The sequence below is a fragment of the Echeneis naucrates genome, chromosome 21, assembly GCF_900963305.1.
Source record: "Echeneis naucrates chromosome 21, fEcheNa1.1, whole genome shotgun sequence".
In the NCBI taxonomy this organism is placed as follows: Eukaryota; Metazoa; Chordata; class Actinopteri; order Carangiformes; family Echeneidae; genus Echeneis; species Echeneis naucrates.
In genome coordinates this window covers 13,492,903-13,507,635 of record NC_042531.1, presented here as the reverse complement: position 1 = coordinate 13,507,635, position 14,733 = coordinate 13,492,903, and the positions used below count along the sequence as shown (strand labels likewise).

Sequence of the window (14,733 nt, the reverse complement as noted above, 5' to 3'; positions counted from 1 at the left end):
CAGGTCCTGTGCTTTATAACGGGACATGCGCCGCAGAGAGGGAGTGGGCGGAGCCCGGGTTTCCTCCGCCGTGATAACAGACTGCCGCCTCCAGCCTGTTATCTTCCGCTCCCCGCCGCTCGCCGGTCCCGCTCCACCATTTACTCATTTCTCCTCCAACTGCAGTCAGAGCTGAAGCCCGTCTCCCATGGTGTCCCCGGGAGGCTCCCCCGGCTCTCACTCGACTTCACGGAAACTATCGGCGACCGTTTTGGGGTCTTGAAAATGATGGAAACGTGGTTTTTGAATCACGTCCTCGGACTGTCTCTGTCGGTCCTCCTGTTGGGTCTGCCGGGGACCCCCGTTATCAACGGCCCGGGGCCCGCAGCGACAGGAATGTATCACCCAGCCGCCACAGCAGGACCGGGGCTGACGGAAAACGGCGAAACTTCAACTCCTCACTCCAGCGAGAGTTTATCGCCATCACAGAGGAGCCTGCTGCTCACACACCCCGCTGGAAGTCACTCAGCTCCCGCTGCAAACCTCGGTAAGAGCCCCGACACCGGGGCCTGCTCCAGGCCGAGCCAGCAGACAAGTGCACCGCTCCTTCTCTCTGCTTGGCCTCGTTTTAAGACTGGTGAAAGGCCCCTCATCATTTTCCAAGTCTAACTACAATCAGATGCTTCATTGGTCGAAACTGCTTTTTCAAAACCTGCACGAGATAACAGAAGTGGGAAAATCTGGAAAGAATACTTTATTTTAATCAATTAATTTCCCTTAAATAATAAAAGTGTTGTAATTTCCAGGCTCATTCTGTATGTTCACATCTGTGTTTCTGATGAACAAAGTTAACCCAAAAGAAGACAGTTTACATTTACTTAGATTTTTATTTATTTATTTTTTATTTTTTTTTTTTATCAATTTTCCCATCAGAGGGCCAACAGCAAGTTAACTTGTCCAATCGATGGGCTTAACCACTTTCCCAGCTCAGTGTGCTTGACTTATTTTTGATTTAATAGAATGCATTTACCAATTTGCCAACAAGTGTACCACTCTCGAGACATCCAATCTCTCTGTAGATCATTCGAGTTTCCTGTCGAGGCTGTGGAACTCCAAGTGTTCAGCAGCTCATGCAGGTGTTGATAAGGTGCATCAGTAGTGGTTTAACTCTTAATACATGTGCAGCAAGTATGACAGTAGAGTTTATTAGAGCCTGCTCACAATTCATGTAAAAATCCCAAAAATCTATTATTTTATATACTTATCAACAACAGAATGCACATAAAGTGAGGGAGACATGTTAGTGAGAGACAGAGTGGATGCAGATGTTGCACAAAACTACTTTAGTGCATTTATTACACAATGATGAGCAAAACCACAACTAACCACACACCTTTCCCATAACATCTCCAGAGTTGGGTAAAGGCCCCACTCACAGATAGTTTCTGTGGTTTCATCCCCACATCTTAGTGGCATAGACCTGATGTAATGAAGCCTATAACTGGTGATGTATCTTTTGGGAGAGTCATTTTGACCATGTCTTCCATTACATCAAGAAGATCTGAGGTTTTCTGGGGGGTTTTACACAATGGAAAAGACTGCCAGATTCCTCTCTTGTCATCACAACATTACCATAATTACTATGCCTTGTTGTCCCTATGCAGTTTAAAACACACCTGCAATAAACATAAAACAGTGTAGGGAAAGTAAATGAATTAATTTAATTGAATTACAATGATGCCAACTTGGCAACACGATAAACTGACCACAAGCTGAGCCCATTTCAGAAATTATAGTGATAGTTTTGCATGTCTGGCCTTGAATTCATTTGAGGAATTTAACTTTTAACTAATTTGTTCTTGCCTTGTGTGTGTGTGTGTGTGTGTGTGTGTGTATGTGTATCCCGCTCAGTCTGAATGTAAAAGTTTAACAGCAGTGTCAGCGATAACTTATTATCGCTGACACAAGCTGCTCGATTTTACCAAGATGTCTTTTTTGATTTTTATTTGCCCACTGTGGCCTTGACACATTTTCAGTCATTTCCATCAACACCCTGTTTTATTCATACAGTTGCGCACAGTCATACGGCAACATGCCCAGCACAAGTCACTGCAACAATGCAAGTGCCAAACACTTGGCATAAAGCAGTATAGGCTTCTGAGGAATAAAGTCAAAATTATTCACTTTCCTCACCCTGATTTGCCTTTCCTGTCCTGATGCAGTTAGTCTGCTAACTGTCACCTGACAAACTCAAGAACTGAGCTGTAAATCTCAAACCTACCTCAACATTTGGTAACTGACTTTTTTAAAAATACTGAGTAGCAAGTGATGGATTGGCCATGTTGGCTGTGAATCTATTTGTAACACTTCTGCATCATACCACGCTCATTATTATGCTGAACGTGTGGAATATATTGGAAGCAATATGCAAGTCGTGGTCTTTCTAAAGTGTAACAGATGTGAAAAACCACAGTGACAACTGTGTTAACAGATGAGAGCTGAGTGATAAACAGCAGAGAATCTGGGAGTGTCTGACACTTGCTGCCAACACCACGTTCCAGTCTGACTTTTTCTGCCTGGGTTGGATCCAGAGAGAGAAAATGAAATAATGAGAGAGACACATGCAGGGGAAGCGAGAGAGAAAAATAGAGTCTAGTGGCCCAGTTCTCCCCATAGACTCCCAGTGGACGGGTTGTTATGCAGTTGAACTCTCCCCTCCATTGGTTTTGGACGGTGGCTCCCGGTCACTGTGTGCTGCACAGAGTGGTGTTGTTCCCGTCCTGGAGACCAGCCATGCTGTAGCCGTGCTCTCAGAGAACACAGCATCAGAAACCTCAAGTCAGAGTCAGACCTGACACAAACATGCATACATGAATGCAGTTAACTAAAGTAGGTTTTTCACATGCATTTGATGCTGTAAGACTTGTCCACCTGCACGCTCACTAGAAATCATGTAAAGTTTTTTTTATCTTCATGTTGACAATAAATCATACAAATGTCAGTAATCTAGAATGATATATGTGGCCGACCTACAGATAATTGTCGATGAATTACTTATTTTTAATTTTGCTGTTCTGCCACACGGTTTTAGCATCTTTCAGGTATTTTTTTGGGTCACACCACAAATATATTATCTCAATAAACCCTCCGAACGCTACCTGTGAACAAATTAAGTTATAAAAGAAATTGTGAATACACTGAAGCATTTATTAGCTAAAAAGCCAAACAGTTTGGAGGAGCTCAAACAGAGATAAAAGAAGAGGTAATATTGGGCTTAGATGAGTATTTACCCCATGAACTCATGTGTGAGACATACATCATCTGCTTAGAAATCGTATGTCAGTTCCTCTTCCTTCTAAGTGAACAAAAATGGTTTAATTAATTAGTTAAAAGCTATTTTATGTCATTAACTGTAGCTCTGTTACTATTATCACTGTCAGTCATTGGTGTCAAATATCAAAAGCAAAATACCACATCTTTACTCTTTGTAACATCACTCTACATATTCTTGTACTGTGTAGGTTCATATGTTCATATGACATGATGTTATTTTGAGCCCGGCAAAAACTAAATAAATAAATAAATCAGAAAACAATGAACATGAATACACGCCCAATTCCATAGTGACAGCTTTGTGCCAGTGCCTTATGCTCACTCAGCTTTAGGAAGGAAATGACTGATTCCCAGAGGACACTGTCACCGCCATATTTAAGACTTAAAGCCTTTGTTAGAGTAGACGAGTCCGGCTGCCAGTTGCTCTCCACCCAAAATTATTGCCCCCGCAGCAAGCAGCAGTATTTCTTTTACCATCTCCCAGCTTTCTGCTGGCTGAACAGGCCAGGCTGTCTGGTGAGCACCCTCTGGTGGCCACAGGATAATAGGAACAAGATCGAATATGTCCACAGTAATTTTAACATTAATTTAACATGCTTGGTTGAAAAAGTGTACATTGGTCTTGTTGTCAGAGAGACAGATTTAAGTAATAAGAGTCTTGAATGCTTATGTTTCTATTGACCATGACAATGCAATTTGGTTTGAGAATTTTTTTATGTATAATAAAATAACTACAATACACCAAATAAAAAAGCTAACAGGAGTAAATTTGACAACCAAAATGTGCAAAATGAAATACATTTTATTGTATGTAAAAATGTAAAAATAAAGTATCAAAGAGATGCTCAAACAAAAGCGTTTTGCCAAACCAAGGATTTTATGTACACAATACATTGACTGATCATTCTTGACTGATACTGTGAAACTGAATAACAAGCCTCACAGGTCTTCAGTGTCTTAACAGTTGGTAATTAATCATGTTATGCATTATTTTTTTCCACAGACACAGAACAGACACAGACCTTCACAGAAACAAGCAGTGGATCACTAGAGACCACTAGTCTATCTACTGAGCCACTGAGCTCCCCTATTATTGCCACCACTGAGGCCAGCGGCAGCGGCACTGGCATCAGCGGCATCCGCAGCATCAGCAGCAACAGCAGCATCAGCACCAGCAGAAGTGGCAGCAGTAACACCGGCATCAGCAGCACCAGCAACACTGGCATCAGCAGCAGCAGTAGCAGTGGCACCAGCAGCAGCAGTAGTGGTATTGGTGGTGGCAGCAGCAGCAGCATAAGTGGTACCAGCAGAAGTGGCACCAGCAACAGCGGCATCAGCATCATCAGCACCATCAGCACTGGACCAAGCAGTAGGGGCAGCAGTGGCGGCACCAGCAGCAGCAGTAGTGTTATCGGCAGCAGCATCAGCACCGGCACCAGCGGTAGTGGCATCGGCACCAGCAGTAGTGGCATCAGCAGCAGCATCAGCACCGGCACCAGCAGTAGTGGCATCGGCAGCAGCATCAGCACCAGCAGCCACACCAGCAGTGGCACCAGCAGTAGTGGCATCAGTGACACCAGCAGCAGTGGCATCAGTGACACCAGCAGTAGTGGCATCAGTGACACGAGCAGCAGTGGCACCAGCAGCAGCGGCGGCACCAGCAGCCACACCAGCAGTGGCACCAGCAGTAGTGGCATCAGTGACACCAGCAGCAGTGGCACCAGCAGCAGTGGCACCAGCAGCAGCAGCCACACCAGCAGCGGCACCAGCAGCCACACCAGCGGTGGCACCAGCAGTAGTGGCATCAGTGGCACCAGCAGCAGTGGCACCAGCAGCAGCAGCCACACCAGCAGCAGTGGCACCAGCAGCAGTGGCACCAGCAGCAGTGGCACCAGCAGCAGTGGCACCAGCAGTAGTGGCACCAGCAGCAGCAGCAGCCACACCAGCAGCAGCGGCACCAGCAGCACCAGCAGTAGTGGCATCAGTGGCACCAGCAGTAGTGGCACCAGCAGCAGCAGCAGCCACACCAGCAGTAGTGGCACCAGCAGCAGCAGCAGCCACACCAGCAGCAGCGGCACCAGCAGCAGCGGCACCAGCAGCAGCGGCACCAGCAGCAGCGGCACCAGCAGCAGCGGCACCAGCAGCAGTGGCACCAGCAGCCGCGGCACCAGCAGCACCAGCAGTAGTGGCATCGGCAGCAGCAGCAGCACCAGCAGCAGTGGCACCAGCAGCAGCAGCAGTAGTGGCATCGGCAGCAGCAGCAGCACCAGCAGCAGTGGCACCAGCAGCAGTGGCACCAGCAGCAGTGGCACCAGCAGCAGTGGCACCAGCAGCGACACCAGCAGCAGCAGTGGCATCGGCAGCAGCGGCAGCAGCATCAGCAGTGGAGACTGGAAGGAATTTGTTATCACAGACCAGGTGCCAGGTGTCTCACATACTGTGTCCTGGGAGGCCAGGTCCTTGAAGTTTACAGAGGAAACCATATTGCCCCAGGACAGCCCAGAGAGCACCCTATGGCTGGGGGACGCTACAGAATTGTCCTCTCAGACAGCTGTTCAAACTGACAGCATGTACACTTCCACTACCAGCCGAGTTGGGGAGCGGACCTTGCTATCTGTCACCTCCTCCACCAGCAATAGCACCTCCTTTGCATTTACTGAAGAATCTAACCCTGACCAGCCCCTTTCTGCCTGGGGTATCCCTGCCAGGACAACAGGGACTGAGGACTATACACAAAGCGCTCCGTCCACAAGGACTGGGAGCGGGGAGACAACAGACCAGCATATGACCCAATCCTTCAAGACTATGTTTCCAGATGGTGGTGACCGAGGGGTGTCCGAAGGAATCCCGATTTCAACTGGACCACCTAATGCCACCCAGCATCAACATACGACAGCAGCTGAGGAGACTTCTGAGTCAACACCACCTCTAAGAGTGACGGATTTCAGCACTGACCAATCAGAGTCCATGTCCTCTGCTCCTACTGTCACCTCAGCAGCAGGAGGTCCTACTAGCATCACAGGGACAGACGTTGAGTTTGGTTCTAATGCTGGAGCCTCCACAGAGTCCTCCACTGCAGGACACAGCTCCAGCACTCTGAACCAGGAGGGCACCGAGCGGCTGACATATCAGACCAGAGAGGACAACAGGGACTTGGGTCTGAGTACAGCGCCTCCTACCATCAGTAGCAATACAACTGGCAGCCCTCAGACAGAGACTCCAGAGTTGGCCACTGAGCTATTTCTCACCACCACTCCTGTTCCTGTTACAGACAGGTACATTGCATTTTTTATTGATTAATGATTAATAAATGAATACATCAAGGACAGAGCCTTAATTTTTGCAAAGATACATCAGCAGACAGTTGGAATTGTCAGTATTGCTATTTAATGTTATTATTTTTGATAACATTTACAACATTTTTGATAGAGAAATTGGGTTGAATGAAAGTTTTAAAGAAATGCACAAAGTTTCTAAAACATTTTAGAAATAGCTTTCTCGACACTGAGTGATCAGTTATCCTGAGGTGAACTGGCTGGTGTTGTAAAGCTGTAAATGGTTCTTAGACTCTCTTTTAGTCTGTGGGAGACTTGACTGTTTTATTTTCTCTTTAACAGATCACAGATAACAAGAGAATACACTCTCAAAGCTACTGCCTCCACCACCACCACAACCGCAACAGCCCCCACTCTGCCTGTAACCTCATCCTCCACATTCAGCAGCACCGCTAGCACTTCAGTTTCAGAGATGCAGACAGATACCGCCTTCCCATTCACCATACCTACCACAACAGCCTCCACTGTAGCCCTGCAGACCCCTGCAATTACCCCAACTTACCTTGCACCACCAGAGCAAACCAATGGGCCCTCAACCAGGACAGCAAACCCCACAGATTTTCCCTCCCTGCACGTAGAAACAAGCACAGGAAGCACAACAGTTTCTACCTCTCGTAGTCAATATGTCACCACCACCTACCAACACAGCAGCCCAACGAGGAATACAGAAGCTCTGCATACTACTGGGAAACAGGCAGTCAGGGGAACTACAGAGCAGGTGCTGACAGCATCGCCCACTGACATGCAGCCCACTAAGGCACCTCCTCCAGTACCAAGTGAGTCTCAACACTTTTCTTTCACTTAAATTCTTTATGTCCAGCTTGCAGTTTTAGAATGTGTCTTGCTACTTTATTTCTCTGCTCTTCAGTTAAGTGTAGTGATGTTCGTGCCAATTCCTTCTTTCATTTACTATACCCAAATCAAAATGTAAGAAACGCATCAGTTATACAGAATTTGGCCTGACAGCAATCCACGGTCCCAAACAGAGTGTACAGAGTAAAGGAAAACTCAACACTAAGACAATGGCCAATTGACAGACAGCCATTTATTATTTACATTATATGGTTCCATGTAAAAGCAAAACTCAGGAGCACAATGAAAACCTGTCCTATAATAATAAAATGTTTCACAAAATTGTTGTGCATTATTAGTACCATAAGAGTAAGGGAGATACTCTGAGCTACGAGTCATGTTCTCCACACATAAGGGAACATTGTTTGGAAAAAATTATTCAGTGAAAATGAAAAACAAACATTCTGACCAAAATTACAATGGCATTTTGTAATTGCAATATCTGCCAACATTTTTGCACATCATGAAGCCGAAAATGAATTTTAAAACTATATAGTGCATCTGAATTCAAGTTCAGTGCTTCGGGTTTTAAAATTTTAGAAACTATATTACATAGCAGAGTAATGTCAGTCTGAGCACAGGAGATCTGTTCTTTTGTGCAACTTTGTAGTTGTACATTTCAAGTGATGCTGTTGTGGGGTAATGTGGTAATAATGTTATCTTTCTGCTGAGTGCATTACCTGGAGAACGCAAAATTATTTATAAATAATAATAATAATGTTCGGGTGAAAATATTCATAGTGAAGAATTTACATGATCAGACTGATAAAACGGAATAAATGCCAGTCAGAAACCATACACTCTTTTTTTTTTTTTTTTAATTTTTGAGAGTTCCCAGTAAAATGCCTGCCCTCCTATCTCCTGTCAGGAAACCCTTGTGTGTCAAACCCTTGTATGAATGGTGGGAAGTGTGTGAGCTATAAGGAGCATCAGTACATCTGTCACTGTCAGCAGGCATGGACAGGACCCAACTGTAACCAGGGTGAGCTTCTCTACTTTCCATGTTTTAGAACAGTTCGTCGCATTTTATCTTACTGGGCAAAAAAATATTTCACACGGAAGGATAGTCTCATGCTTTTAATTGTAATATTGTGCGTACTGTGTGTCCAGATATGGATGAATGTGAGAAGGACCCCTGCCCTCTCGGCTCCAGGTGTGTGAACACACGAGGCTCCTTCAGCTGTGAGTGTCCGCTCGGCTTTGACCTGGAGAATGGACGCACCTGCAGCAGGGGTAAGATCCCTCTATATATGCATTTTGCTGTTTTTATTTCTCTGGTGGAGTTGTTCTCTCAAAAGCCGTATTGATATAAACATTTTCCCTTCATAGCAAAGACATTTCTGGGAACTTTCAGTGTTAATAAACTCCCACATGACCCTGTTGTCTTCAGAAGTGCCACCATACATGAGATCTACAGAGAAATTATTCAGCTGGTAAGAGCCCATCAGACACACTGCATCCTCTCTGCTTATTTCTGAGAACGTTGCTCTTAGATGTACATGTGTTATATCTGATGCACACTCTTCCTGTCTTCATTGTAGCTCAATGCCTCATTGTCAGCCTTTCAAGGTTACAGCCGCTCCACTCTGAGTAAGAAGTACGTTGTTGCAAACTAATGCAGTATTAACTTCGGGTCAGTGTCAACCTATGTATGTACTGACAAGCTGAACTCCTCCCCACAGAGAGGAGGACGGAGTGCGTATCTTAGCTGTCAACATGTTTTCCATCTCCACTGATGTGACGAGTGCAGAGGTCTTTAACAGCATCAAGATGTCTCTCAGCAACTGCAGCTCATCTTTGTCCCATTGCAGAATGGTCCTGCAACACCAACTTGCTTATGAAGGTAAATATAATACGAATAAACATAGTTGTGCTTATTTTTCTTTTCTTTTTTCTTCTAAACATAAATGAAAGGTCACCGCCAAAAATAAATCACGTCTACACTCACTGGAAGTCAGAGATTAGCTGTAATTGGTCCAATTACAAGGTTAGGGTTAACCCTATCATTCAGCTGCTGCTAATATGCAACAATATTTCACATGCATCACCTAAACTGTGGATTAATAATCCTATCTTCCTGAGGTGAAGCCTGACCGTATATTTAGGGACACACAGAAGAAAATGCTGTGTTGTAATGTCCTGGTCATTTCATGTTGCTGTGTCCGTCCTGTGATCCAGTGGAGAGTCTATGTGTGGCTCAGAAGACTCAGTGTGACACAGAACGCTCCACCTGCACAGACAGCAGTGGAACAGCTCACTGCCAGTGTTTTCTAGGATACTACAAACACAATCCTGACGACTTGTCCTGTCTAGGTAAGATCTTTACTGCACTTTGTTTCTGCTGAGGCATAGAGACTTGTCCAAAACCAACCAGCTTTTTACTGTGAGCGCAAAATACAGGAACGACCAAAAGTAAACAAAAAAATGAAGCAGATATATTTTGGTATACTTGGAACTAGATGACAGTCAGAAAAGCTCCTTTTATTTGTCGAAAAGAAAAGATTCCAAATCGAACAAGAAATTGAAGTCATTGGATAACATGGGACACAATTTTTCTGAACAAAAGTGTTTGTTTCTCAGAATGTGGGGATGGCTACAAGCTGGAAAATGGCACCTGTGTCCCGTAAGTTCAACTTCGTTTTGTTGATGTTGTTGTTGTTTTCTTCTTTCCAGTATCATCCAGGATACACTAAGACAGTGGTTCTCAAACTTTTTTGATCATTCCCCACTTTGAACAAGTGGGGATTTTCAGGCCCCACTTGACCATGTCACCCCAACAAAAATCTTGATAAATTACATTTCATTTTATAAAACATCAACACCAAGTTCAAAAAGAAAATAAGAGTGCAGTTGTGCCATCATAACTGATATCTTGAATCAAAATCAAATGCAAGAGAACTTTCCTTGTATTAGTGGTTGCAATGTGCCTGTTTTGCACTGCACATCCTCTCAAAATGGGGTTGCAGGTATGAAACTGCCACTCTCGAAAGTCATGCTCAAAGTTGGTTAAAATCTGTATTTCGTTTTCACAGAAGCAACAGTCTGTCTTGTGTGTGTGTGTGTGTGTGTGTGTGTGTGTGTGATGGTGCTGGCTCCTTTGTGGTCCGCGTCACAAATTTACCCATGTGGCTCACGGCTACCAGCTACCTTGTTGTCCCGCTGCAAATATTGGCCCGCTGCAATTATCATCCTGACATCTACCATTGTTTTTGCACTTTAGTCCCAGGTTAGGTTTTTTTTACATTTACAGAAAGATAGGCATGAAATTGAAAATTTCCTCCCGTTTGTCGTGCCCCACCTGTCATGTCTCCGTTCCCCACCAGTGGGTCACGCCCCACACTTTGAGAAGCACTGCACTAAGATTTAGAATCACTTTTCTCACTGAAGGCTTTGTTTTCCTTTTTTCAGCTGCATGTTCGGATTCGGAGGATTCAACTGTGGAAACTGTAAGTGATTGCAAAAACAAAAAATACCCATATGAATCAACTCAAAAATAAGATTCAGTTTTTTCCTATTGTGATATTTATAAAATGTGATATCTCATATGTCTTAATATGATGTGTTGCAGTTTACAAGCTGATTGCAGTCGTGGTTTCTCCTGCAGGGGGCGCCCTGCTCCTCATCCTCATCATAGCTCTCATTGTCACCTGCTGCAAGTAAGACTACTGATATTGTTAATGTACACAACACCTTACTAGTTCTATTTATTCCATATGGTTAAAAAAAAATTATATTAATTTATTCTAGCCTTCTCTATCTTATTTTTACTTGATGATCAATGATCTTTAGGCTACAAAACAAATGTAATATCCTGTTAGCACAATATTTTCTGAAAGGATCAACTACAAAAGAAAAGCATTTAATCACTCTGAATGGTCTAATTGAATAAATTGGTCTGGTAAAGTGTGGGAATGGCCTAAGTTCTTGAAATTTTTGGTCTTCTAGAAAAGATAAAAATGACATCAACAAGATCATCTTCAAGAGTGGAGACCTACAGATGTCCCCCTATGCAGACTTCCCCAAAAATAACCGCATATCCATGGAGTGGGGCAGAGAGACTATAGAGATGCAAGAGAACGGCAGCACCAAGAACCTACTGCAGATGACTGACATATACTACTCTGTAAGGACGCAAACTACACATCTCTTATTTTTCTGCCCAGCACTTGGTTTTGTCTTTTGTGCTCAAGTTTGAGTTTAATTATTATGTGTTTTAATGGCACCACTAATCACCATGCTGTACATACATTTCTCTGTCTTTGTGCTTTGTCCCTCAGCCTGCTTTGCGTAACTCAGACCTGGAGAGAAATGGCCTCTACCCATTCACTGGCTTGCCGGGCTCTCGCCACTCGTGTATTTACCCGGCCCAGTGGAACCCCTCCTTCATTAGTGATGATTCACGACGAAGAGACTACTTTTAACTGCCCCACCTTTAGCACACACACAAACATGTGCACACACAGAACTTACCATCTTTTATCCTGACAATTGTGATGCATCGTGATGGTTTTCATTCACAGTGACAATGCTGATGTGTGAGCCTCACTGTTATTGGAAACCGATTGGACCATCCGCATTCAGGGCTTCACATTATCATGTAAATGTTTGTGTATTCCTGTGTGTGTCTTAGTTTGTGTGGGTCTGCATATTATGAAAGAACACAATTTTGCAAGTAAAATGTGTTCTTGTGTGACTATTTCAGTACTTTTGCATGACATACTTCATTTACTTCAGCTCACATGTACTTTACATTTCCACATGATGTTAAAGATTGTGTAATGTGTTTTTTCCGGTCTTCAGGGCAACCACTGATTTACTTTAGCCTCACAATATGATGAAGTACTATTTGCACACTTGAACTTGGCCATTAATTGCAGCAAACATCAAGCTTGGTGACACAGTCAGGTTACCTTGGCATAAAACTGCACTGCATTTTAAACAGTGATAAATAAAAACAGAAAATGTGCGCTGTGTTCCACACACTGTGCTCGCAGAAATGAATATAATACCCTGGCTGCCTGGAAAAACACTTCAAAAAAAAAAAAAAAAGGACAGCGATATAAACTATATGTGATGTGTAGTAAATAGAGTAGAACATGCAAAAACATTGGTACTGTATGGTCCTTTAAGGCTGGAATATGAATATGTGCATGTCACTGCTGTGATTTGGAAATATGAAAATGATGAAACTGCCGAGAACTACAAACCACTGAAGGTTGAACAAAGTTCAGGAAGGACTCTGTCGCTGTTTATTTATTCCCTGTATGTCTAAATCCTTGACATGTAGCATCATAGATATCTCACTCATACACACTGACAGACTTCAGAGGGATAAACCTGTGGCTTTAAATGTGTGTATCAGAGAGAGAGAGACTGAGCAATTTGTGTGTGTGTGTATCTTAAGTATTGTCATTTGTGAAGCGTGTGTGTTTGTGTGAAATATTTCTCTGTATACCAGAATGATTCTAACTGTCAAGTTTTTGAATGTAAAGATGTATCATAATTAGCCATTTGACATGGAGTATTATTTTTATGTGAGCATTTTCCTCCTATGTGTTTATATTATCAGTAGATTCTGGCGTTTTAGTCAGACGTGCTTATTTAAATAAAAACATTGCACAGCATCTTGTCTCTGACTAAAGTATCTTTGAAGTTTTTGTGCTCTTGTGCCGGCTTGAATTCATATTGTTGAAAAGAATTTTGAAGAATTTTAGTTTTCATCACTGGAGAGATTGTCATGTTGTCATGGAGATATCTCGGTTGCCACGGCAGGTGTGAAATGTTCATTTCAGATATCCCATATGTCATCACGGCCAAGAAGTTGAAAGCAAAAGAATTACCCAAAATGTTGATCTTTATTTCATTTATTATCTGAATCTGCACTGATACTAAGAATACAGCTAAAGCCCCAGTGAGGATTTGAATTCATTTCTTTATTTTATTTCATATTTTACATCCTCTTAAACATATAGTACTCCCATAGGTTCTGCTGACCATGTGAGTGTGATAAACAAACAAAAACAAAATTAAAGGTTTTATCACAGTCTGATACATTGTTGTTTTATTTTCCCAACACATGGGAAATACATATTTTTGAGTTAATTACTTTTGTTTTATGATACCCATGTCCTTCTTCTTCCTCCTTTCTTCCTGTAAAGCAAGGGAATAGTTAGTGCTGGGTAAATATTGTTATATTATAGAAAGAAATTGATGTATATACTATCCAGTATATTCTGTGTCAAACAGATTGCCTTCTGAGGTGCTGCAAACACAAAAGGTTGAGAGTGATTGCTATTTGAAGCATAAGGAAAATACTGTGAATGTGATATATCAAAATGAAGGAAAACATGAAGATATGCCCACAAATTATGATTAATTATTCTTAATTTTTTCATGTGAGGCCAGTAATGTTCTTTGAGTCTGTGTTCTATCAGAAATAGACCGTAAGAAGGAAAACTTTGCTGCATTCACAATTGTTCTTGTCTTTGTGTTGTGTTGTGTGTGCACAGACCATATAGGTAATATTCATAAAATGGCATTGTGCACATGTGGCAGCAAGAAAAAACACAATAAAGTTTTACGAAGCCTGAGTTGCTGCCAGCGTGTTGATGTTATGAATGCTCATAGTGTTGTGCCATGATAATCTTACACTCCATATATGTTTGACCTGCACATATGCAACGGTTAGTATCAAATTATGTTCCCGTTAGACATTATGGACTAAGTGTTGTCCTCAATCATATTCTTTGAGCATGCACGAGCAATCTCTCTTTGATAGATCATGTACAGTTGTGAGTCAGAAATTACTGCAATAAGGGCATTTTTTTTTTCTTTTCAGAGATGTTTCAAGAAAAATCTTAGCTGTGTGATATAAATGATGCGCTACACTACACATGTTGTTACATAATGATTGTACTGGTCCATATTACATTCACAAAGAGCTACAACACCATTTGGATATTTTGACTTTTCTAAGCCCCTAATTTAACCGTTTATTCCTTCATGTTGGTGAGCAGGCTTTCATGTTGATGAATGGACTGCTAATCATCCTCAACCTCACGGCCAACAGCTGCTACTCATGTTGCTTGATCTTCCCATTGCACAGCAGATAGAGATTCAAGCAGCCAAACTCCGATGATATCTTTTCTACTGTTTGATTATTTATTGCGTTTCATTGGCTTGATGTTTTGCGAGCTAAAGGAAGAGAAAGCGTTGAAATGTGTATTATACTACA

General features: G+C 42.8%; 1 protein-coding gene across 1 annotated transcript; it reads left to right on the top strand.

Annotated features, from left to right (window-relative positions):
• The first annotated feature begins 4 nt into the window (after positions 1 to 4).
• heg1 (heart development protein with EGF-like domains 1) lies at positions 5 to 13,123 on the top strand. Its single transcript, XM_029530081.1, has 15 exons — positions 5 to 526; positions 4,316 to 4,419; positions 5,491 to 6,587; positions 6,930 to 7,423; positions 8,368 to 8,481; positions 8,610 to 8,732; positions 8,829 to 8,932; positions 9,041 to 9,096; positions 9,182 to 9,342; positions 9,678 to 9,812; positions 10,080 to 10,122; positions 10,908 to 10,945; positions 11,068 to 11,155; positions 11,445 to 11,622; positions 11,777 to 13,123. The coding sequence occupies exons 1-15, from the start codon at positions 265 to 267 to the stop codon at positions 11,918 to 11,920; spliced, it is 3,141 nt and encodes a 1,046-aa protein (XP_029385941.1). The 5' UTR covers positions 5 to 264; the 3' UTR covers positions 11,921 to 13,123.
• The last annotated feature ends 1,610 nt before the right edge of the window (positions 13,124 to 14,733 follow it).

Coding starts and splice junctions, on each gene's coding strand:
- heg1 (XM_029530081.1), top strand. CDS start 265: ATGATGGAAACGTGGTTTTTGAATCACGTCCTCGGACTGTCTCTGTCG. Junction 6,588..6,929: donor CCTGTTCCTGTTACAGACAG/GTACATTGCATT, acceptor TCTCTTTAACAG/ATCACAGATAACAAGAGAAT. Junction 10,123..10,907: donor GAAAATGGCACCTGTGTCCC/GTAAGTTCAACT, acceptor TCCTTTTTTCAG/CTGCATGTTCGGATTCGGAG.